This window comes from Cherax quadricarinatus, chromosome 92 (assembly GCF_038502225.1).
Source record: "Cherax quadricarinatus isolate ZL_2023a chromosome 92, ASM3850222v1, whole genome shotgun sequence".
In the NCBI taxonomy this organism is placed as follows: Eukaryota; Metazoa; Arthropoda; class Malacostraca; order Decapoda; family Parastacidae; genus Cherax; species Cherax quadricarinatus.
In genome coordinates, this window is record NC_091383.1 from 2,287,016 (window position 1) to 2,313,152 (window position 26,137).

Sequence of the window (26,137 nt, forward strand, 5' to 3'; positions counted from 1 at the left end):
TTCTAAGAGGGTGAGTGCACAGGTCTTCTCTTCAATTGAAAGTTTAGTTGGACCCATTCTGACCACTTGGAGTGGAGATTTAGCATGGCAAAGTTCGTGGTTGAGTGAAAAAAAGTGGCACTAAGGAACAATGTAGCAAGCCCCCTTCCTCACCAAGCTCTGGAAGAACACTGAAGCGTGGCATGGTGGGAACAATGCAGCAAGACGGGGTCCAGTACACTACGTCATCACGCCCTTCCTATGGCAGAAATGCGAGCGAAATGTATGCCTCCAAATTTCGTGTGTATATTTTTTCTGCGTTGGACATGTAAAGATTTTTTTTTGCAGGTGCTGTACTATAATGAAGGCATAACTGTACTAGCATACAGTGGTACCTGGAGTTTCGAACAGCTCCCAACTCGTATAATTAAGCAAGTGTATTTTGTAAGTGCTCTTGCAAGTTCATAACTTGAGGTACCATTGTACTAGAATGAAGGCGTTTCTCATAGCAGACAAAGTCGATGTTTTTACTGTTTACAAATGTCTTTAAAACAATAATGTATGTAATATACATATGTAGAAATTTTTGGAATTAAAAAAAATTTAATTTTTTCTCAAATTGTTTAAAATAGTCAGTGCTTTTAAAAACTTCTCTTATAGGTACATTTCTTTTTGTAAATTTGATTGAAAAAGTGCATAAAAAATGAATAGCACGTGCTATGATGACCTGTCAATGTACAGTGGACCACCGCCTTACCATCACCTCCCAACTCGAACAATTGTGTAAGTGTATTTTTGTAAGTGCTTTTGTACGTGTATTTTTGGGGGTCTGAAACAGACTAATCTAATTTACAATATTTCTTATGGGAACAAATTCGTTCGGTAACGGCACCCGAACAGACTTCTGGAATGAATTAATATTGTAAGGCGGGGGTCCACTGTATTATACAATTTTGGATGTATTTTTTAACTGCATTTATGAAAAATTGCACTAGTATATAGAGAAGCTTTATAAGAGAGGTTATTGTATATACAAAACACAAGTAGCCAGACTGAAACTTGTGACAACGTTTCTGTCCGACTTTGTGTCTAGTCAGTAGTCCAGTTTAGACTGAAACGTGGGTTATTTGTGTATTCCAGTCACAGTATTGTGACATTTTATTAGTGGAAACCAGTTAGTCGGACTTGAGTCCTGGAATGGGAAGTACAATGCGTACACTTTAAAGGATGGGTTAGGGATACTTGCTGTTTAGTGACATCCAAACTGTCGTATCTGTGTCTCAGCAAAGACATGATAGTATGAATGATGGTGAAAGTGGTGTTTTTTTTTTTTTTTTTTGGTCACCCTGCCTTGGTGGGAGGCAGCTAGAATGTTAAAAAAAATATATACAGTAAATAGTGCTTTAAAGTGTTGGTTCCCTTCAAGAGTCTGAAGGTTCTTGCAGACACTGAAGAACTTCCCTTCTCTTGGATTGAACCTAATTACTTTCCAGGTGCTGTACTATCCCTGTGGGATTACCTCTTACCTATAATTATAATGCAGCTCTTGCCTATAATTATAATACAGCATTGTTTTACTGAAGTTTAGATATTGAGTTATCCTTCATTACTGTATCTGCAATTCCTCATTAGTCTTCCATACAGTAGGCAGCTTGTCTTCATTACTGTATCTGCAGTTTTCAATTTTCTTCTGTACAGCAGGCAGCAAGCAGGGCATCTGTTTTATATATGGTGCTTTTGGGTAACTTTCAAGTCTGTTACGTACTCTGCTCAGTGCAATTTAGTTAATGCTTATAAGCAGTATACTTGTACTTCTTAGTACTATGTTCCCTGTTAATGAACCCCAAGCATTACACTGAAGGTACTTGGGTATATATGGGTAGCTTGGTATATGGCCCCTCATGACTGACACCTGGTCTCGTATCTGCTTCAATGTCTTGCCTTAACTCTGCTCCAGCTGCTTTGATAGTCAAGGATATTAATACACCTACCATCCGACTGACGACCTGCTCGACTTACGACCACTCAACTTATGACCGTGTTTTTTATGCCAAATTTCTGGGAAATAAACAAGTATTTGTGTTTTACACAGGGTTTATCCTAAACCTTACAGTATGAAATACAGTACTAACAACATAAAAAGTAAAGTAAAACATGAAATACCAAAATAAAACAATAAAATAAAGTCATTACAAAAATGTTTTGTTGATATTCAGTAGTAAAGTTCGACTTGTGACCATTTCGACTTACGACCGGTTTCTCGGAACCGAACTCGGTCGTAAGTCGGATGGTAGGTGTATATCTTAATTTCTGACTTTGTTTAGGCTCTGAAGGCAGTATGTAATCTAATTTGGAAATGTTTCTCATGAAAAAATGAAAAAAAAATACGAAAAATTTTACTTGTTACACTTATACCCTCACTTTTTTATATTATTTATGTATAAAACGCATCAAATTAGTTGTCCATTGTTATGGGTGAACAAATTAGCTCGCACAGTTTTGGAAATTTTATCTACCCATTAATTTTGGCATTAAGCGAGTTGCATAATCCATTATTTTTTCATTTTGACATGTCGCTTAGCTCTTCTCTTGTTCTTAATTCATTTATTTCAGAATCTATGTATGCATCTTGTCAAGAAAACTTATTTCTGGTTGTTATTCTTAAGCTATCCTAACTTGAAATACTTGTAAGACCTGTGTAGAATCCTTCCTGCGTAAGCCGTGCCTGTTGAAAGAGGCGACTAAAATGCTGGAGGCAAGGTACTAGTAGCCCCTTAGATGGCAAAAGTCTACAAAATACACAGCTAGATGTTTGACGTGTGTAATTCATCGTCAAGTATTTCGTAAATGTTACTCAGGTTCACTTTAAAGTGTTAATTAACGATGCACAAAATGATCTCTCTTAAAAATAGTGCCATATATTTATTGTTTTCTGTTGGCTTAGTGATGGTAATCAATGTCCTTCAAAATGTATTAAATACTTTCACTTAAACTATACAGTCTCCCACCGAGGTATGTATAGTTATCTTCGTTTAATGCACCGGCAGTATCCTACCTAGGCAGGGCTGCCCAAAAGAAAAAACGAAAGTTTCTATTCTTAAATTTAGTAACATATACAGGAGAAGGGATTACTAGTCCCTTGCTCCCAGCATTTTAGTCGCCTCTTACGACATGCATGACTTAGGGGGAAGAGTCCTGTTACACTTCCCCATGGAGAACGTGCAGTTATATTGCTTGTATATTATTCTCGCAACATGAGGTTTTTGACTGAGTTACTTGTATGGAAGCGCATCATTTACCTGTATAGTTCCCATTATAGAAACATTCACATGAACAGAGCCTTTTATTTTATTGTTGAGCCTTTCTCTTGGTAAAAGCTGCTCCCAGAGTGAAACTTGGCTTAATAAATGAAATGTCTTACTCTGCCATTTATCTTCGATTTACTATTTTGGCAAATAACTCCCACTTAGGAGAGGAAACTTGTGATGCCATTTTGTTTGGTCCTCTTGCATTTTTTCGCTTAGTTGTGACTTGACAATCTCCCAGACGGATTGAAGCAGTTTCAAGTTTCCTGTCCTTTGTGTGAGTTCTTTGTGACTTGTTCCAGCATTAGTATTGTGACTTTGTATTCACTGATAGTTGACCTCTGCCCAAGTTAACTGTTTATAGGATAGTATGATAACACTGATTTATCCTTGATAGTAAAGGAATAATATTTTGAGCAGTATTATTAGTTTCGTATTATCATACTCAGGATGATGGGGGTTTTGTATTGTCTAATAATGTCTTGTTTACATGTAATTTGTTATGCAAGTTTTAAGGTCCTTCAGTATTTTATTTTACTGATTTGTTAAGCAGATTTGTTTTATACATTGAATGAGTTGTGTTGGGAAGAGCATACATTATTCTGGTTTTATAAAAAATACTCTATTGGATTCCTAATTAGTAATGAAAATTGTTTACCTAACAGCCAAGCAAACCCAAAGGAGACGGTAGAAACAAGAGTAAAAAGGTGCCAAGAATGACGTCCAACACTCGAGAACGACAAATCAAGCTGGCGATCGCACATGGTGAATATATTACACCACAACCGCAGTATAGAACACCAATGAACCAGCTGAATGAGGTTTGTCATATAAGAATATTTATTATTTAATATTCAACTTCTTTATATAACTAGTGTTCAGTGGTCAGTCGTCAGTGTTCAGTGGTCAGTCGTCAGTGGTCAGTGGTCAGTCGTCACGTGAGGTCACAGACCCTGAGCTGCTTTGGGGATTAGCGTGGACGGTTACAAAGCATGGCTTGCTTCTGCAGTGTTTTAAAAACTGAGTTTGGAGAGTTGAAGGAGGAGGTCTTGCTTCTCCAGGAGGAGATTAGGAGGCTGAAGGTCCACCTCAATGGGCCTGGGAGAGAGTGTGAGGTGGTTGGAGATGTGGGGAATGAGGCTTCTAGCAGTGAGGTGCAGTCTGTCTCTCACTGTGAGGAGGCTGTAGGTGGGGAGGTAGCAACGGGTACCAGCAGTGAGGTGCAGCCCAGCACCTGCTACAAGTGGCGAGTTGTTCACAGTAATGGGAGGCGCATCAGAGTAAGGAAAGTTAAGAGTGAAGATCTGAAGGTAGGAAATCGCTTCTCTGTTCTCCAGGATGAATGTACTTCAGTGGCCAGTGAAGGTAAGGGTACTACTGCCCCTGCTAATGAAGGTAAGCGCATTCTTGTGGTTGGTGACTCTCAGGTAAGATATGTTGACCGTGCTTTTTGTAATAGGAATAAGAAGATGAGAGATAGAGTGTGCTTCCCTGGAGCTGGTGTTGGGGACATTGTCAACAGACTGGATAATATCATGTCAGGTAATGGGAACAAGCCCATTATCTGTCTCAGTGCTGGTGGAAATGATATTGGGAAGGGTAGGAGAGAAGAGCTGCTAGATAAGTACAGGTCAGCTATAGATTTCATTAAGTCTAAGGGAGGGATCCCAATCATATGTAGCATCTTGCCTAGAAGGGGAGTAGGAAATGAATGGTTGTCTAGGGCAATTGGTGTAAATTGCTGGCTAGACAGATACTGCAAGGAACTTGCAATCCCATTCATTGACAACTGGAACAACTTTTATGGCAAACATGATATGTATGCAAGGGATGGGGTTCATCTCTCTGGGGCAGGGGTGGTAGCACTTGCAGACTCGATTGAGAAGGCCATTGGTGAAATGCCTATGATTTTAAACTGATGGAAGATAGAGGTATGGGTGTGTGTGGGAAACAAGCAGGTTGCAACACTAGGGTTGGAAACAGTAAATGTATAAAAGGCATTCAGCATGAAGTTATAAATAAAGACAATAGAACAGGTCAGAAAACAAAGGGGGACAGCAGAGGGCAGCAAGGGACTAGCTCCCTTAAGGTTTACTATACTAATAGCAGGAGTGTTAGAAATAAGATAGATGAGCTAAGATTAATTGCAAGTGCAGGAAACATAGATATTATTGCTATAACAGAGACCTGGCTCAATCTGAAAGATAGAGAGATGCCATCTGAATGTCACATACAAGGCTATAAATTATTCCACACTGACAGGGTCAACAGGAAAGGTGGTGGAGTAGCGATGTATGTCAGAGACAATTTAAATTGTTGTGTTAGACAAGATATTAAATTAGAAGCGTCAGCCACTGAATCTGTTTGGTTACAGCTTCTCGAGGGCCGAGAAAAACTAATTTTGGGTGTGATTTACAGGGCCCCAAATCTTGATAGGGAGTGCAGTAAACTTCTATGGGACGAAATTCGTAAGGCATCTACATACGAAAATGTTGTGCTAATGGGAGATTTCAACTATAGACAGATTGACTGGAGCAATTTGACAGGAAATTTAGAGTCGGGTGACTTTCTTGATACGATCCAGGATTGTTTTTTAAAACAGTTTGTGACAGAGCCAACTAGGGGAAATAACCTCCTTGACTTGGTTCTTGCCAGTAGGGAAACACTAATTAATAATCTTGAGGTTAATGATGAGCTTGGGGAGAGTGATCACAAATCACTCAGTTTTAACATATCATGGAATTCCCCTAATAATGGCAATCAAGTCTCCGTCCCTAACTTTCGCTTGGCTGATTTCATAGGACTGAAAAATTACTTAGGTGGGCTGAACTGGAATGACCTGACTAGGGGTCAGGTAGGTGGTGATGGTTGCCGATATGATGCTTTCCAGGGCATAGTTCTAGCTGCTCAGTCAAATTATGTTCCAAATAGGGAAATCAGATCAAACAAAAATGATCCTAAATGGATGAACAATAGATTAAAATATCTGATTGGTCAAAAGAGAGGCATATATAGGCAAATCAAAAGAGGAGAGGGGCAATTAAGAAATCGATATATTCAGTTAAAGAGAGAAATAAAAAAGGGAATTAGAAAAGCAAAAAGAGATTATGAGGTTAAAGTTGCAAGAGAATCGAAGACTAACCCAAAAGGATTCTTTCAGGTATACAGAAGTAAGATCAGGGACAAGATAGGCCCACTCAAAAGTTCCTCGGGTCAGCTCACTGACAGTGATAAGGAAATGTGTAGAATTTTTAACACATACTTCCTCTCAGTTTTTACACAGGAGGATACCAGTGATATTCCAGTAATGATAAATTATGTAGAACAGGACGATAATAAACTGTGCACTATTAGGGTCACAAGTGACATGGTCCTTAGGCAAATAGATAAATTAAAACCTAACAAATCCCCAGGCCCTGATGAACTGTATGCAAGGGTTCTAAAGGAATGTAAAGAGGAGCTTAGCACACCTTTGGCTAATCTTTTCAACATATCACTACAAACTGGCATGGTGCCAGATAAGTGGAAAATGGCAAATGTGATACCTATTTTCAAAACAGGTGACAGGTCCTTAGCTTCGAACTATAGACCAATAAGCCTAACCTCCATAGTGGGAAAATTTATGGAATCAATAATTGCCGAGGCAGTTCGTAGCCACCTTGAAAAGCATAAATTAATCAACGAATCTCAGCATGGTTTTACAAAGGGACGTTCCTGCCTTACGAATTTATTAACTTTTTTCACTAAGGTATTTGAGGAGGTAGATCATGGTAACGAATATGATATTGTGTATATGGACTTCAGTAAGGCTTTTGACAGGGTCCCACATCAGAGACTATTGAGGAAAATTAAAGCACATGGAATAGGAGGAGAAATTTTTTCCTGGATAGAGGCATGGTTGACAAATAGGCAGCAGAGAGTTTGCATAAATGGGGAGAAATCAGAGTGGGGAAGCGTCACGAGCGGTGTTCCACAGGGGTCAGTGTTGGGCCCCCTGCTGTTCACAATCTACATAAACGACATAGATGAGGGCATAAAGAGCGACATCGGCAAGTTTGCCGATGACACCAAAATAGGCCGTCGAATTCATTCTGACGAGGACATTCGAGCACTCCAGGAAGATTTGAATAGACTGATGCAGTGGTCGGAGAAGTGGCAGATGCAGTTTAATATAGACAAATGCAAAGTTCTAAATGTTGGACAGGACAATAACCATGCCACATATAAACTAAATAATGTAGATCTTAATATTACGGATTGCGAAAAAGATTTAGGAGTTCTGGTTAGCAGTAATCTGAAACCAAGACAACAGTGCATAAGTGTTCGCAATAAAGCTAATAGAATCCTTGGCTTCATATCAAGAAGCATAAATAATAGGAGTCCTCAGGTTGTTCTTCAACTCTATACATCCTTGGTTAGGCCTCATTTAGATTATGCTGCACAGTTTTGGTCACCGTATTACAGAATGGATATAAATTCTCTGGAAAATGTACAAAGGAGGATGACAAAGATGATCCCATGTATCAGAAACCTTCCCTATGAGGATAGACTAAGGGCCCTGAAACTGCACTCTCTAGAAAGACGTAGAATTAGGGGGGATATGATTGAGGTTTATAAGTGGAAGACAGGAATAAATAAAGGGGATGTAAATAGTGTGCTGATAATATCTAGCCTAGACAGGACTCGCAGCAATGGTTTTAAGTTGGAAAAATTCAGATTCAGGAGGGATATAGGAAAGTACTGGTTTGGTAATAGAGTTGTGGATGAGTGGAACAAACTCCCAAGTACCGTTATAGAGGCCAGAACGTTGTGTAGCTTTAAAAATAGGTTGGATAAATACATGAGTAGATGTGGGTGGGTGTGAGTTAGACCTGATAGCTTGTGCTAACGGGTCGGTTGCCGTGTTCCTCCCTTGAGTCAATGTGACCTGACCTGACTAGGTTGGGTGCATTGGCTTAAGCCGGTAGGGACTTGGACCTGCCTCGCATGGGCCAGTAGGCCTTCTGCAGTGTTCCTTCGTTCTTATGTTCTTATGTTCTTATGTAATGTTTGAGTGTGAGGTAGGTGACATGAAGTGATTCAGGGGTCATAGTTAGCAGGACTTGACTCCTGGAGGTGGGAAGTACAGTGTCTGTACTCTGAAGGATGAGAGAGGATGTTATTCCTGGAGGTGGGAAGTACAGTGTCTGTACTCTGAAGGATGAGTGAGGATGTTACAGTCCTGGAGGTGGGAAATACAGTACCTGTACTCTGAAGGATGAGTGAGGATGTTAGTCCTGGAGGTGGGAAGTACAGTATCTGTACTCTTGAAGGATGAGTGAGGATGTTAGTCCTGGAGGTGGGAAGTACAGTGTCTGTACTCTGAAGGATGAGTGAGGATGTTACAGTACTGGAGGTGGGAAGTACAGTACCTGTACTCTGAAGGATGAGTGAGGATGTTACAGTACTGGAGGTGGGAAGTACAGTACCTGTACTCTGAAGGATGAGTGAGGATGTTACAGTCCTGGAGGTGGGAAGTACAGTGCCTGTACTCTGAAGGATGAGTGAGGATGTTACAGTCCTGGAGATGGGAAGTACAGTACCTGTACTCTGAAGGATGAGTGAGGATGTTACAGTACTGGAGGTGGGAAGTACAGTACCTGTACTCTGAAGGATGAGTGAGGATGTTACAGTCCTGGAGGTGGGAAGTACAGTACCTGTACTCTGAAGGATGAGTGAGGATGTTAGTCCTGGAGGTGGGAAGTACAGTACCTGCACTCTGAAGGATGAGTGAGGATGTTAGTCCTGGAGGTGGGAAGTACAGTACCTGTACTCTGAAGGATAAGTGAGGATGTTACAGTCCTGGAGGTGGGAAGTACAGTACCTGCACTCTGAAGGATGAGTGAGGATGTTACAGTCCTGGAGGTGGGAAGTGCAGTACCTGTACTCTGAAGGATGAGTGAGGATGTTACAGTCCTGGAGGTGGGAAGTACAGTGCCTGTACTCTTGAAGGATGAGTGAGGATATTACAGTCCTGGAGGTAGGAAGTACAGTACCTGTACTCTGAAGGATGAGTGAGGATGTTACAGTCCTGGAGGTGGGAAGTACAGTGCCTGTACTCTTGAAGGATGAGTGAGGATGTTACAGTCCTGGAGGTGGGAAGTACAGTACCTGCACTCTGAAGGATGAGTGAGGATGTTACAGTCCTGAAGGTGGGAAGTACAGTATGTGTACTCTGAAGGATGAGTGAGGATGTTACAGTCCTGGAGGTGGGAAGTAGAGTACCTGTACTCTGAAGGATGAGTGAGGATGTTGAAGTTGAGAGGGTCATCTGAACTATATAAGTATACTTATGGCAGGACAACAACTGAATGAACAATACACAAATAACCCGCACATAGAAGAGAGGAGTTTACCACGACGTTTGGGTCCGACTTCGACCATTTACAAAGTCACACTTTGTAAATGGTCCAAGTTGGACCGAAACATTGTCGTAAGCTCCTCTCTTCTATGTGCGAGTTATTTGTGTATTGTTGTTCATTATTTTTTTAGTTATTCTTGCATTTTTTTCCTTGACATTTTAGTGCAAATAATTATAATTATGTTATCAACAAATTTTGTTGAAAATAAGAAAAAGTTTTGGAGTGAGATTAACAAGTTAAGAAAGCCTAGAGAACAAATGGATTTGTCAGTTAAAAATAGGAGAGGAGAGTTATTAAATGGAGAGTTAGAGGTATTGGGAAGATGGAGGGAATATTTTGAGGAATTGTTAAATGTTGATGAAGATAGAGAAGCTGTGATTTCGTGTATAGGGCAAGGAGGAACAACATCTTGTAGGAGTGAGGAAGAGCCAGTTGTGAGTGTGGGGGAAGTTCGTGAGGCAGTAGGTAAAATGAAAGGGGGTAAGGCAGCCAGGATTGATGGGATAAAGATAGAAATGTTAAAAGCAGGTGGGGATATAGTTTTGGAGTGGTTGGTGCAATTATTTAATAAATGTATGGAAGATGGTAAGGTACCTAGGGATTGGCAGAGAGCATGCATAGTTCCTTTGTATAAAGGCAAAGGGGATAAAAGAGAGTGCAAAAATTATAGGGGGATAAGTCTGTTGAGTATACCTGGCAAAGTGTATGGTAGAGTTATTATTGAAAGAATTAAGAGTAAGACGGAGAATAGGATAGCAGATGAACAAGGAGGGTTTAGGAAAGGTAGGGGGTGTGTGGACCAGGTGTTTGCAGTGAAACATATAAGTGAACAGTATTTAGATAAGGCTAAAGAGGTCTTTGTGGCATTTATGGATTTGGAAAAGGTGTATGACAGGGTGGATAGGGGGGCAATGTGGCAGATGTTGCAGGTGTATGGTGTAGGAGGTAGGTTACTGAAAGCAGTGAAGAGTTTTTACGAGGATAGTGAGGCTCAAATTAGAGTATGTAGGAAAGAGGGAAATTATTTCCCAGTAAAAGTAGGCCTTAGACAAGGATGTGTGATGTCACCGTGGTTGTTTAATATATTTATAGATGGGGTTGTAAGAGAAGTAAATGCGAGGGTCTTGACAAGAGGCGTGGAGTTAAAAGATAAAGAATCACACATAAAGTGGGAGTTGTCACAGTTGCTCTTTGCTGATGACACTGTGCTCTTGGGAGATTCTGAAGAGAAGTTGCAGAGATTGGTGGGTGAATTTGGTAGGGTGTGCAAAAGAAGAAAATTGAAAGTGAATACAGGAAAGAGTAAGGTTATGAGGATAAAAAGATTAGGTGATGAAAGTTTGGATATCAGATTGGAGGGAGAGAGTATGGAGGAGGTGAATGTATTCAGATATTTGGGAGTGGACGTGTCAGCGGATGGGTCTATGAAAGATGAGGTGAATCATAAAATTGATGAGGGGAAAAGGGTGAGTGGTGCACTTAGGAGTCTGTGAAGACAAAGAACTTTGTCCTTGGAGGCAAAGAGGGGAATGTATGAGAGTATAGTTTTACCAACGCTATTATATGGGTGTGAAGTATGGGTGATAAATGTTGCAGCGAGGAGAAGGCTGGAGGCAGTGGAGATGTCATGTCTGAGAGCAATGTGTGGTGTGAATATAATGCAGAGAATTCGTAGTTTGGAAGTTAGGAGGAGGTGCGGGATTACCAAAACTGTTGTCCACAGGGCTGAGGAAGGGTTGTTGAGGTGGTTCGGACATGTGGAGAGAATGGAGCGAAACAGAGTAACTTCAAGAGTGTATCAGTCTGTAGTGGAAGGAAGGCGGGGTAGGGGTCAGCCTAGGAAAGGTTGGAGGGAGGGGGTAAAGGAGGTTTTGTGTGCGAGGGGCTTGGACTTCCAGCAGGCATGCGTGAGCGTGTTTGATAGGAGTGAATGGAGACAAATGGTTTTTAATACTTGACGTGCTGTTGGAGTGTGAGCAAAGTAACATTTATGAAGGGGTTCAGGGAAACCGGCAGGCCGGACTTGAGTCCTGGAGATGGGAAGTACAGTGCCTGCACTCTGAAGGAGGGGTGTTAATGTTGCAGTTTAAAAACTGTAGTGTAAAGCACCCTTCTGGCAAGACAGTGATGGAGTGAATGATGGTGAAAGTTTTTCTTTTTCGGGCCACCCTGCCTTGCTGGGAATCGGCCAGTGTGATAATAAAAAAAAAAAAAAAAATTATAAAATTGTTAGCAAATTGGTAAATTTTCAACTACATGACTTAATGGAAGTCGTCCTTTTAATAACGTAAATCATTTGTTAAAGACTGAAACCCTTGATAAAGAAGCATTATCATTTATATTTAAAATGTATTTTTTGCTTAAAATTGTACAGGTCGGCCATCACTGATCCAGCAAACGCTATTCCGGTTACATCACTAACCCGGCAGTAATTTCTGACTAATCCTGCAGAATCTGTTGGGTTAAGTGTATTCTAGCCTAACTACTATGTAATCTGGCACTCGGCAGGTCCTGATGATGCCGGATTACTGATGGTCGACTTGTATTTGTGTAGTATTCATTTGTATGGTAGTTTCATTGAGAGACTCTCAAAAATGAAACCGCATGATTGCCACAAACCATGGAAAGGGATGGAGTTAGAACCCATGGCCCAGTGGTTTGATCCTGGAGCTTTACGACTCTCTTGCCATGGATTCAAACTCCATCCGTTCCATGGTATGCTTACACTGGGAGTTGTAACCAGATGTCTTTTTTTTAACTAGGGTATATACGACGATTCGGTCGGCGTACATGCTGCTGACGGGCGGCCACTACGGCCCAATAGCATAGAACTTCGTGGTCACTATGGTAATTCACAAACTGGGGTATGTACACTTTTATTTGTTATTATTCATTATCATTTCTATATTTTCTCTCCATTGTAATAATATTTAAGATCAAACGTGAACATCAAAATGGTATACAATACCGACAGGTTGTTAGGTAAGACACATATGCAACAGTTAGACAACTTTATTCCGAAACGTTTCGCCTACACAGTAGGCTTCTTCAGTCGAATACAGAAAGTAGGCAGGAACAGTAGAGATGTGATTACATCGTCTTCACATCTCTACTGTTCCTGCCTACTTTCTGTATTCGACTGAAGAAGCCTACTGTGTAGGCGAAACGTTTCGGAATAAAGATGTCTAACTGTTGCATATGTGTCTTACCTAACAAGATCAAACATCCAACATCTGGCACCGAATTCACGAACCCCAAATGAATGATGATTTTATATTTTAGATGTTATGAGTACAACTGTCACTCAAGGTGACAATATTACAGAGGTCATCACTACAAGTGACACTTAACCCGTAAACGGTCCAAGCAGATCTACGTTCACATGTGTAGTGCTACAAAAGTAGATCTACGTTCACATGTGTAGTGCTACAAAAGTAGATCTACGTTCACATGTGTAGTTCTACAAAAGTAGATCTACGTTCACATGTGTAGTGCTACAAAAGTAGATCTACGTTCACATGTGTAGTTCTACAAAAGTAGATCTGTTTTTTTTTTTACATATTTTCAAATGTAAAAAAACAAATAGATTACTTTTTTTACATTCAAATGTTGAAAAAAACGTATATATACGTTTGGTCCGTTTACGGGTTAAGGGGACGTTGCCTCTTGTATCTAGATTCATCATATAATTCATGTGAAAAATAATAATCTCATTTGTTTTACTTTCGTTGTTTTTTGATAATGAATTTGTTGTCTCAGCCTACCAAAATATTCTAACTTGTTGCCAGAAATATAACTTCATTATGAAGTGTGTATAACCTGTGGGTATATTTTATTGCTGATATACTGAGAGGTATATATCTCAGTGTATGTTAATATACAGTGGACCCCCGGTTAACGAACTTTTTTCATTCCAGTAGTATGTTCAGGTGCCAGTACTGACCGAATTTTTTCCCATAAGGAATATTGTGAAGTAGATTAGTCCATTTCAGACCCCCAAACATACACGTACAAACGCACTTACATAAATACAATTACATAATTGGTCGCATTTGGAGGTGATCGTTAAGCGGGGGTCCACTGTAGTTTTTGTTTTGTTTGCAGTACTCTTAGATCCATTATAAAGCTCTATATTGATTTTTTTTTTTGTAAATGCTATTCAAAAAGTATATTGAAAATATAATAAAAAGGGCTATGTAGGCCTTTTCATGTACTATACAATTTTCGATTTACTTTTTATCAGTTACATTTAAAAAATCAGCCTTGCCTATGGCCAGGCTCTGAGAGTAGGGAAACTTTCGAAACTCTTCAAAGGTAAAGTAGAGAGGAGCTTTGTAAAACAGCGGACTATATTTAAAAAAAAAAAGGTCAAATCTATCCCTTTTTTTTCCTTACATATTTTCTGCATTTTCAAGCTGGATGTAATGTATGCCATGAATTCCCACCCCCATGCCTACTCTCCGACACACGAGATGAACCAGGCACTGCCAGCATCAGACGGCCAGGGTTATCCTCCTCCGTATCAGGATCAGTACTCAGGATACCCACCACCTCCTTATACTCCTGATGGCACACTATCACAGGGTAAGAAACACACTTTTTCTCTGTGAATTTATTTACATGTATATGTGGGTGGGGGAGGTGTAGAGAGATAGTGAGAGAATTGAAGCATGAGGGATGGTAAATTTTATATATATATTTTTTTTGGAAGATTGTTGGTGGGTTAAAAAATGGTGTGATTCCAGTTTATATTGGAATAAGTAGGGATTTTTTTTTTTTTTTTTTTTTTTTTTTTTTTTTTATTTTAGTTTAATATGCTTTTGGACTTGAGTCCTGGAGGTGGGAAGGACAGTGTTGCATTTCTGGCTGGAGGGAGTTCCATGGGTCAACACTCCTGTGGCCCAGTCCATGACCAGGGCTCATGGTAGACCAGGGTTTGATCAACCAGGCTGTTACTGCTAGTCACATCCAATCCAATGTACAAACCACAGCCCAGCTAATCAGGTACTAACTTTAGGTGTCTGTCCAGCTCCCTCTTGAAGACAGTCAGGGGTCTGTTATGTATGATAGGAGGCTGTTGAACAGTCTTGGACCCCTGAGGACCCCTGACACTGTGTTTTCTTTCAGTACTCACAGCACCCTTCATTGGGGGAATGTTGCACTGTCTGCTGAGTCTTTTGTTATCATAATGAGAGATTTCAGTGTGCAGACTTGGGACCAGTCCATCAGATTTTCTAGGTATAAATTATGATGTGCCTTTCTCCCCCGTGTTCCAGGGAATACAGGTCAAGGGACTTCAGATGTTCCCAGTAATTAAGGTGCTTGACTGAACTTATATGAGCAGTGAAAGTTCTTTGTGCATTCTCCAGATCTGTAATTTTGCTTTCTTTGAAAGGGGCTGTTATTGTACAGTAGTATTCCAGCCTTGATAGAACAAGTGACTTGAAGATCATCACTGACTTGTCATGACTTTTTTTTTAGGTTCTCATTATCCTTCTCTTCTTTCAACAAACCGGCCATATCCCACCAAGACAGGGTGACCCAAAAAGAAAAACAAGTTTCTCTCTCTAACTTTAGTAATGTATACAGGAGAAGGGGTTACTAGCCCCTTGCTCCTGGCATTTTGGTTGCCTCTTACGACACACATGGCTTACAGAGGAAGAATTTTGTTCCACTTCCCCATGGAGATATTTATCCATCCTGTTAGTGTCACTATACTGTGGTGGAAAATGACATTGTGGTAAAAAATGTGTTGGTGCCCCATCACCCAGGCTGTGGGTCATACACTAGATTGTGTGCAGCCAGGGCAAGCACTGGACCACAGGGGCATTGACCCTCAACACAACCTCCATGTAGACATTATATATGGATGTAACTGATTTGTCATATTATTTAGTGATGACAGGAATGTGAAGCACAAAGAAAATGATGTCAATGGAGGAAAGAGAAGTGGAAGTCAATGTTTGAAAGGGATTTCAGGAGAAAGATGGGTTTGACAGAAAGTGATGAGGTCACTGTGATGTGGACTTCTGAATGTAGGGTGTGTGTGTGTGTGTGTGTGTGTGTGTGTGTGTGTGTGTGTGTGTGTGTGTGTGTGTGTGTGTGTGTGTGTGTGTGTGTGTGTGTGTGTGTGTGTGTGTGTGTGTGTGTGTGTGTGTGTGTGTGTGTGTGTGTGTGTGTGTGTGTGTGTGTGTGTGTGTGTGTGTGTGTGTGTGTGTGTGTGTGTGTGTGTGTGTGTGTGTGTGTGTGTGTGTGTGTGTGTGTGTGTGTGTGTGTGTGTGTAGAGATTTCTTGTTAATGATGGAGGCAGTCCTATGGGAAACATTTGAAATAGTCTTGTTCTGCATTATGTTTTGTGCCCTCTTCATTTTGCAACTTTAAAATAGCCTTGCTCTGCATTGAGATAAGAGTTTGGATTTTTAACCCTGGAGGGTTAGCCACCCAGGATAGCCCAAGAGTTGGTGCATTGTCGAGGACTGTCTTATTTCCAGTGTCCCCCCAGGATGCCACCCACACCAGTCAACTAACACTCAGGTACCTACTTGTTTGCTAGGTGAATGGAGGCAGCAGGTGTAAGGAAACACACCTAATGTTTCAATGTTTCCACCACCGGGGATTGAATCAAATACTTAGTGTATGAGATGAAAACGTTACAAGTTAAAAATAGTCTTATTCTGCATTGTCTCTTTAAACCCTCTTCATTTTACAAGTTTTAATGTTGTTTTTCAGGTAGCACTCCTAGTCGTAATTCAGGTCAACGTGCTCCATCAAATCGACCAATGCAGCCTCCTCCAGATCCACCTAGCCACAGCAATACACCCACTCCACCAGGTGGCTCCCACAGTGGTACACCAACACGTTTACGTGGACCTTCCCAGGGACGAGAATCATTACCTCCACCACCGCCTCCACCTGCTGACCGACAGGTAACCAGCCATCTTGCAGGTTAAATGCACATAGCTGGTAGGTAGGCATAGATAAACCATAGGGATGTCGGGAAATATTTCTTCAGTCTCACAGTGGTGAAGAATGAAGGGATGACTGCCAGTGAAAAAGTTCTATACATTGTTTTAACCCTTTAACAGAGTGACTTCAAGAGTGTATCAGTCTGTAGTGGAAGGAAGGTGGGGGTAGGGGTCGGCCTAGGAAAGGTTGGAGGGAGGGGGTAAAGGAGGTTTTGTGTGCAGGGGGCTTGGACTTCCAGCAGGCATGCATGAGTGTGTTTGATAGGAGAGAATGGAGACAAATGGTTTTTAATACTTGACGTGCTGTTGGAGTGTGAGCAAAGTAACATTTATGAAGGGATTCAGGGAAACCGGCAGGCCGGACTTGAGTCCTGGAGATGGGAAGTACAGTGCCTGCACTCTGAAGGACGGGTGTTAATGTTGCAGTTTAAAAACTGTAGTGTAAAGCACCCTTCTGGCAAGACAGTGATGGAGTGAATGATGGTGAAAGTTATTCTTTTTCGGGCCACCCTGCCTTGGTGGGAATCGGCCAGTGTGATAATAAAAATAATAAAAAACGGTCCATACAGATCGACGTTCAAATTCGTAGCTCCAAAAGTAGATCTACTTTTTTTTACATATTTTCAAATATAACTAAAAAAAATTGTAGATAAAAGTTTTTACACATTTTCAAATTTTTTTTTTTTATTATCACACTGGCCGATTCCCACCAAGGCAGGGTGGTCACCAAGGCAGGGTGGTCACCAAGGCAGGGTGGTCACCAAGGCAGGGTGGTCACCAAGGCAGGGTGGTCACCAAGGCAGGGTGGCCCGAAAAAGAAAAACTTTCACCATCATTCACTCCATCACTGTCTTGCCAGAAGGGTGCTTTACACTACAGTTTTTAAACTGCAACATTAACACCCCTCCTTCAGAGTGCAGGCACTGTACTTACCATCTCCAGGACTCAAGTCCGGCCTGCCGGTTTCCCTGAACCCCTTCATAAATGTTACTTTGCTCACACTCCAACAGCACGTCAAGTATTAAAAACCATTTGTCTCCATTCACTCCTATCAAACACGCTCACGCATGCCTGCTGGAAGTCCAAGCCCCTCGCACACAAAACCTCCTTTACCCCCTCCCTCCAACCTTTCCTAGGCCGACCCCTACCCCGCCTTCCTTCCACTACAGACTGATACACTCTTGAAGTTATTCTGTTTCGCTCCATTCTCTCCACATGTCCGAACCACCTCAACAACTCTTCCTCAGCCCTCTGGACAACAGTTTTGGTAATCCCGCACCTCCTCCTAACTTCCAAACTACGAATTGTCTGCATTATATTCACACCACACATTGCTCTCAGACATGACATCTCCACTGCCTCCAGCCTTCTCCTCGCTGCAACATTCATCACCCATGCTTCACACCCATATAAGAGCGTTGGTAAAACTATACTCTCATACATTCCCCTCTTTGCCTCCAAGGACAAAGTTCTTTGTCTCCACAGACTCCTAAGTGCACCACTCACCCCTTTTCCCCTCATCAATTCTATGATTCACCTCATCTTTCATAGACCCATCCGCTGACACGTCCACTCCCAAATATCTGAATACATTCACCTCCTCCATACTCTCTCCCTCCAATCTGATATCCAAACTTTCATCACCTAATCTTTTTGTTACCCTCATAACCTTACTCTTTCCTGTATTCACTTTCAATTTTCTTCTTTTGCACACCCTACCAAATTCATCCACCAATCTCTGCAACTTCTCTTCAGAATCTCCCAAGAGCACAGTGTCATCAGCAAAGAGCAACTGTGACAACTCCCACTTTGTGTGATTCTTTATCTTTTAACTCCACGCCTCTTGCCAAGACCCTCGCATTTACTTCTCTTACAACCCCATCTATAAATATATTAAACAACCACGGTGACATCACACATCCTTGTCTAAGACCTACTTTTACCGGGAAATAATTTCCCTCCTTCCTACATACTCTAACTTGAGCCTCACTATCCTCGTAAAAACTCTTCACTGCTTTCAGTAACCTACCTCCTACACCATACACCTGCAACATCTGCCACATTGCCCCCCTATCCACCCTGTCATACGCCTTTTCCAAATCCATAAATGCCACAAAGACCTCTTTAGCCTTATCTAAATACTGTTCACTTATATGTTTCACTGCAAACACCTGGTCCACACACCCCCTACCTTTCCTAAAGCCTCCTTGTTCATCTGCTATCCTGTTCTCCGTCTTACTCTTAATTCTTTCAATAATAACTCTACCATACACTTTGCCAGGTATACTCAACAGACTTATCCCCCCTATAATTTTTGCACTCTCTTTTATCCCCTTTGCCTTTATACAAAGGAACTATGCATGCTCTCTGCCAATCCCTAGGTACCTTACCCTCTTCCATACATTTATTAAATAATTGCACCAACCACTCCAAAACTATATCCCCACCTGCTTTTAACATTTCTATCTTTATCCCATCAATCCTGGCTGCCTTACCCCCATTTCATTTTACCTACTGCCTCACGAACTTCCCCCACACTCACAACTGGCTCTTCCTCACTCCTACAAGATGTTGTTCCTCCTTGCCCTATACACGAAATCACAGCTTCTCTATCTTCATCAACATTTAACAATTCCTCAAAATATTCCCTCCATCTTCCCAATACCTCTAACTCTCCATTTAATAACTCTCCTCTCCTATTTTTAACTGACAAATCCATTTGTTCTCTAGGCTTTCTTAACTTGTTAATCTCACTCCAAAACTTTTTCTTATTTTCAACAAAATTTGTTGATAACATCTCACCCACTCTCTCATTTGCTCTCTTTTTACATTGCTTCACCACTCTCTTAACCTCTCTCTTTTTCTCCATATACTCTTCCCTCCTTGCATCACTTCTACTTTGTAAAAATTTCCCTTATGCTAACTTTTTCTCCCTTACTACTCTCTTCACATCATCATTCCACCAATCGCTCCTTTTCCCTCCCGCACCCACTTTCCTGTAACCACAAACTTCTGCTGAACACTCTAACACTACATTTTTAAACCTACCCCATACCTCTTCGATCCTATTGCCTATGCTCTCATTAGCCCATCTATCCTCCAATAGCTGTTTATATCTTACCCTAACTGCCTCCTCTTTTAGTTTATAAACCTTCACCTCTCTCTTCCCTGATGCTTCTATTCTCCTTGTATCCCATCTACCTTTTACTCTCAGTGTAGCTACAACTAGAAAGTGATCTGATATATCTGTGGCCCCTCTATAAACATGTACATCCTGAAGTCTACTCAACAGTCTTTTATCTACCAATACATAATCCAACAAACTACTGTCATTTCACCCTACATCAAATCTTGTATACTTATTTATCCTCTTTTTCTTAAAATATGTATTACCTATAACTAAACCCCTTTCTATACAAAGTTCAATCAAAGGGCTCCCATTATCATTTACACCTGGCACCCCAAACTTACCTACCACACCCTCTCTAAATGTTTCTCCTACTTTAGCATTCAGGTCCCCTACCACAATTACTCTCTCACTTGGTTCAAAGGCTCCTATACATTCATTTAACATCTCCCAAAATCTCTCTCTCTCCTCTGCATTCCTCTCTTCTCCAGGTGCATACACGCTTATTATGACCCACTTCTCGCATCCAACCTTTACTTTAATCCACATAATTCTTGAATTTACACATTCATATTCTCTTTTCTCCTTCCATAACTGATCATTTAACATTACTGCTACCCCTTTCTTTGCTCTAACTCTCTCAGATACTCCAGATTTAATCCCATTTATTTCCCCCCACTGAAACTCTCCTACCCCCTTCAGCTTTGTTTCGCTTAGAGCCAGGACATCCAACTTCTTTTCATTCATAACATCAGCAATCATCTGTTTCTTGTCATCCGCACTACATCCACGCACATTTAAGCATCCCAGTTTTATAAAGTTTTTCTTCTTCTCTTTTTTAGTAAATGTCTACAAGAGAAGGGGTTACTAGCCCATTGCTCCCGGCATTTTAGTCGCCTCATACGACACACATGGCTTACGGAGGAAAGATTCTTTTCCACTTCCCCATGGACAATAGAAGAAATAAAGAAGAACAAGAGCTATTTAGAAAAGGAGAAAAACCTAGATGTATGTATATATATATATGCATGTGCGTGTCTGTGAAGTGTGACCAAAGTGTAAGTAGGAGTAGCAAGATATCCCTGTTATCTAGCGTGTTTATGAGACAGAAAAAGAAACCAGCAATCCTACCATCATGTAAAACAGTTACAGGTTTCTGTTTCACAGTCATCTGGCAGGACAGTAGTACTTCCCTGGGTGGTTGCTGTCTACCAACCTGCTTCCTATATTTTCAAATGTAAGACAAAAAAGATCTACTTGTTTTTACATACTTTCAGATGTTGAAAAAATGTATATATACGTTTGGACCGTTTAAGGGTTAAGGGCAGGTATGGTAGGGTCCTTGAGGCTAAGAGGAAGTGAATCTGGCCAACAGATTGAAAGGTGGGGCCAGGAGCTAAGTCTCAACTCCTGCAGCAACACACAATAGACGAGTACTAATATTTTTACACCTTTATACACTACTGGACCTGCTCTTATTATAAACTATTTATGTATGTATGTTGTGCATCTTTATATGTATATACTTCTAATTCAAATTCAAAATGGGAATTGACACAGTTACTTTTTGCTGATGATACTGTGCTTATGGGAGATTCTAAAGAAAAATTGCAAAGGTTAGTGGATGAGTTTGGGAATGTGTGTAAAGGTAGAAAGTTGAAAGTGAACATAGAAAAGAGTAAGGTGATGAGGGTGTCAAATGATTTAGATAAAGAAAAATTGGATATCAAATTGGGGAGGAGGAGTATGGAAGAAGTGAATGTTTTCAGATACTTGGGAGTTGACGTGTCGGCGGATGGATTTATGAAGGATGAGGTTAATCATAGAATTGATGAGGGAAAAAAGGTGAGTGGTGCGTTGAGGTATATGTGGAGTCAAAAAACGTTATCTATGGAGGCAAAGAAGGGAATGTCTGAAAGTATAGTAGTACCAACACTCTTATATGGGTGTGAAGCTTGGGTGGTAAATGCAGCAGCGAGGAGACGGTTGGAGGCAGCGGAGATGTCCTGTTTAAGGGCAATGTGTGGTGTAAATATTATGCAGAAAATTCGGAGTGTGGAAATTAGGAGAAGGTGTGGAGTTAATAAAAGTATTAGTCAGAGGGCAGAAGAGGGGTTGTTGAGGTGGTTTGGTCATTTAGAGAGAATGGATCACAGTAGAATGACATGGAAAGCATATAAATCTATAGGGGAAGGAAGGCGGGGTAGGGGTCGTCCTCGAAAGGGTTGGAGAGAGGGGGTAAAGGAGGTTTTGTGGGTAAGGGGCTTGGACTTCCAGCAAGCGTGCGTGAGCGTGTTAGATAGGAGTGAATGGAGACGAATGGTACTTGGGACCTGACGATCTGTTGGAGTGTGAGCAGGGTAATATTTAGTGAAGGGATTCAGGGAAACCGGTTATTTTCATATAGTCGGACTTGAGTCCTGGAAATGGGAAGTACAGTGCCTGCACTTTAAAGGAGGGGTTTGGGATATTGGCAGTTTGGAGGGATATGTTGTGTATCTTTATATGTTTATGCTTCTAGACTGTTGTATTCTGAGCACCTCTGCAAAAACAGTGATAATGTGCGAGTGTGGTGAAAGTGTTGAATGATGATGAAAGTATTTTCTTTTTGGGGATTTTCTTTCTTTTTTGGGTCACCCTGCCTCGGTGGGAGACGGCCGACTTGTTGAAAAAAAAAAAAAAAAAAAACTTCTAAACTGTTGTGTTCTGAGCACCTCTGCAAAAGCAGTGATTGTGAGTGAGGTGAAAGTGTTGAATGATGATGAAAGTATTTTCTTTTTTGGGATTTTCTTACTTTTTTGGGTCACCCTGCCTCGGTGGGTCACCCTGCCTCGGTGGGAGACAGCCGACTTGTTGAAAAAAAAAAAAAAAATCTCCCTCTTGGCAAATAAGTTTCTGTCCTGGACTCAAGTCCTGGAGGTGGGAAGTACAGTGCTGCACTGTTGCAGTTCAGTGGGTCATCAGATCTGCAGTATCAGCATACTTACGACAAGACAGTGATTGAATGAACAACATTGAATGTGTTTTCTCTTTTTTTGGTTTCTCTACCTTGATGGAGGAGGGCAAGTGTATTAGTAGAAATAAAATTATTTTTTTAACAGGTGGTTGATGGAATCAATCAGAGGGCATCCATGTCACCGGGACCCGGGCGACACACCCAGCCAGCCTACCACCACGAACAGGACCTTCCTCCACCACCACCAACACCAGACAAGTCTGGAGAACCTGAACCACCACCACCATCACCACCCCCACCACCACCAGTGGCTCCTATACAACCACCAGGACAAATGGTTGGAGCACCATCATCTCCCTCTCCCCCACCGCTTGTGCCCAATGGCAATGCTCCAGGGGCTCCTCCACCACCACCCATGCCGCCACTCATGATAAATGGCGTCATAAAACAAGTGAGCCGTTTGCTTAGCTTTTTTTCTCCCTGTTGTATTTTTTTTCAGAATAAATGGTTCATTACCAGGTGTAAGTGTGGGGGACTTGTAGCCTTGAAGAAGTAAACAAAACTTTAAAAGGAAAAATACCGAGTGTCTCAGGAACTCGTAATAACATGGAATGGGTAGGATTTGAATCGATGGTGAGTCTTCAAACTCCAGATCAAGAGTTTTACCGATCATCGCCATGGGTTCAGAACCTCATCCATTCCCTGGTTTAAAAATTCTGACATTTCTCCTGTAGGCTGTTTAAAAATTCTCTTTCTGTCATCCCCGATCATTTGGGTATGCGACAGTTTGGGGGTTAAAGTCCACCTGTGTGGACAAAAGTTTGTCAATAGAGGATTGCACTTTACTGCATTTATGCCTCATTTTTTCAACACAAATTTTATAAATATTGAAAAAAAAAAAAATCACAATTTTTTATAAGCTTTTAGAAACTGATGATATACTGTACTCTATAATGCAAGTTAAACAACATTATGCATCCCAAGCTATGTCTGGTATACATATACTTTGAATAACTAAGGTGTACTGAACACTTGTCAGTGCTTACTAATAACCCACATGGAGATAATTTTTTTTTTTTTAACACGTCGGCTGTTTCCCACTGAGGCAGGGTGACCCAAAAAGAAAGATAATCCCAAAAAAGAAAGAAAAAACTTTCAACATCATTTAACACTTTCACCATTATTCATACATAATCACTGTCTTTGCAGAGGCGCTCAGATACAACAGTTCAGATGTCCCTCCAGGCTGCCAATATCCCAAACCCCTCCTTTAATGTGCAGGCATTGTACTTCCCATTTCCAGGACTCGAGTCCGGCTAACCGGTTTCCCTGAATCGTTTCACAAAATATTACCCTGCTCACACTCCAACAGCTCATCACGTCCCAAAAACTCGTCTCCATTCACTCCTATCTTACACACTCGCTCACGCTTGCTGGAAGTCCAAGCCCCACACCCACAAAACCTCCTTTACCCCCTCCCTCCTATCTTTTCGGGGATGACCCCTACCCCGCCTTCCTTCCCCTACAGATTTATGTGCTCTGAGTCATTCTACTTTGTTCCATTCTCTCTAAATGACCAAACCACCTCAACAACCCCTCTTCAGGCCTCTGACTAATTTTTTTTTTTTTTTTTTTTTTTCAACAAGTCGGCCGTCTCCCACCGAGGCAGGGTAATTAGTAATTCCACACCTTTTAATTTCCACACTATGAATTCTCTGCATAATATTTATAACCACACATTGCCTTTAGACATGACATCTCCACTGCCTCCAACCACCACCTCGCTGCAGCATTTACAACCCATGCTTCACACCCATATAAGAATGTTGGTACCACTATACTGTTGTACATTCCCTTCTTTGTCTCCATGGATAACGTTCTGTCTCTCCACAGATGCCTCAACGTACCACTCGCCTTTTTTCCTTCATCAGTTCTATGATTAACCTCAACCTTCATAAACCCATCAACTGACAAGTCAACTCCCAAATATCTGAAAACATACCTATATTCACTTTCAACTTTCTACCTTTACATGCCCTCCCAAACTCCTCCACTAACCTTTGCAACTTTTCTTTAGAATCCCCCAAAAGCACAGTATCATCAGCAAAAAAGTAACTGTGAACTCTCATTTTGTACTTGATTCCCCATAATTTAATCCCACCCCTCTCCCCAACACCCTATGATTTACTTCTATTACAACCCCATCTATAAATATATTAAACAACCATGGTGACATTACACATCCCTGTCTAAGATCTACTTTTACTGGGAAATAATCTCCCTCTCTCCTACACATCCTAACCTGAGCCTCGCTATCCTCATAAAAACTCTTTACAGCATTCAGTAACTTACCACCTATTCCATATACTTGTAACATCTGCCACATTTCTTCCCTTTCCACCCTATCATATGCCTTTCCTAAATCCATAAATGCAATGAAAACTTCCCTACCTTTATCTGAATACTGTTCACATAGATGCTTCACTGTAAACACCTGATGTACACATTCCCTACTCATTCTAAAGCCTCCCTGCTCATCTGCAATCCTACTCTCTGTCTTGCCTCTAATTTTTTCAACAATAACCCTACCATACACATTACCTGGTAAACTCAGTAAACTTATTTCCCTATAATTTTAACAATCTTTTTTGTCCCCTTCCCTTTATATGAAGGAATTATACACACTGCCATTCCCTAGGTACCAACCTACCTTTCATACATTTATTAAACAAAAATACCAACCACTCCAACACTATATCCCCCCTGCTTTTAACATTTCTGTCATGATCCTGTCAGTTCCAGCTGCTGTACCCCTTGTCGTCTTATGTAATGCCTTGCACGCCTCCCCCACACTCACATCCTGCTATTCTTCACTCCTGAAAGATGTTATACCTCCCTGACCAGTGCATGAAATTACTGCCTCCGTTACTTCATCGACATTTAAAAGTTCCTCAAAATATTCCCGCCATCTACCATAAACCTCCATCTCCCCATCTACTAACTCCCCTACTCTGTTTTTAACTGACAAATCCATTCGTTCCCTAGGCTTTCTTAACTTGTTTATCTCGCTCCAAAAATTTTTCTTAATCTCGGCAAAATTTCTTGTCAGTGCCTCTCCCACTGTATCATATGCTCTCCTTTTGTACTTTCTCCCCACTCTCTTCCTCTTTCTTTTACTCTTCATATACTCCACCCTTCTTATATCACTTCTGCTTTGTAAAGACCTCTCATAAGCTACCTTTTTCTCTTTTATTGCACCCTTTGCCTAATTACACCAGTCACTCCTCTTTCCTCCTGCACTTGCCCTCCTTTGGCTACAAACTTCTGCCTCGCATTCTAATACTGCATTTTAAAACTATCCTATCCCTCTTCAACCCCTCCCCCTGCTACCCATACTTGCACTT

General features: G+C 41.1%; 1 protein-coding gene across 8 annotated transcripts in view; it reads left to right on the forward strand.

Moving 5' to 3' along the window:
* SCAR (wiskott-Aldrich syndrome protein family member 3 SCAR) overlaps window positions 1-26,137 on the forward strand; it is a 67,470-nt gene that overhangs the window by 25,829 nt on the left and 15,504 nt on the right. For all 8 annotated transcript variants that reach the window (XR_011394602.1, XR_011394603.1, XR_011394601.1 and 5 more), the window contains 5 exons: window positions 3,950-4,105; window positions 12,448-12,549; window positions 14,101-14,269; window positions 16,415-16,611; window positions 22,879-23,184. Coding sequence is in view for 5 of the 8 variants with exons in the window: in XM_070104445.1 (XP_069960546.1) it covers window positions 3,950-4,105; window positions 12,448-12,549; window positions 14,101-14,269; window positions 16,415-16,611; window positions 22,879-23,184 (930 nt within the window). In the remaining 3 variants the exon portion in view is untranslated. The remainder of the gene's footprint in view (window positions 1-3,949; window positions 4,106-12,447; window positions 12,550-14,100; window positions 14,270-16,414; window positions 16,612-22,878; window positions 23,185-26,137) is intronic.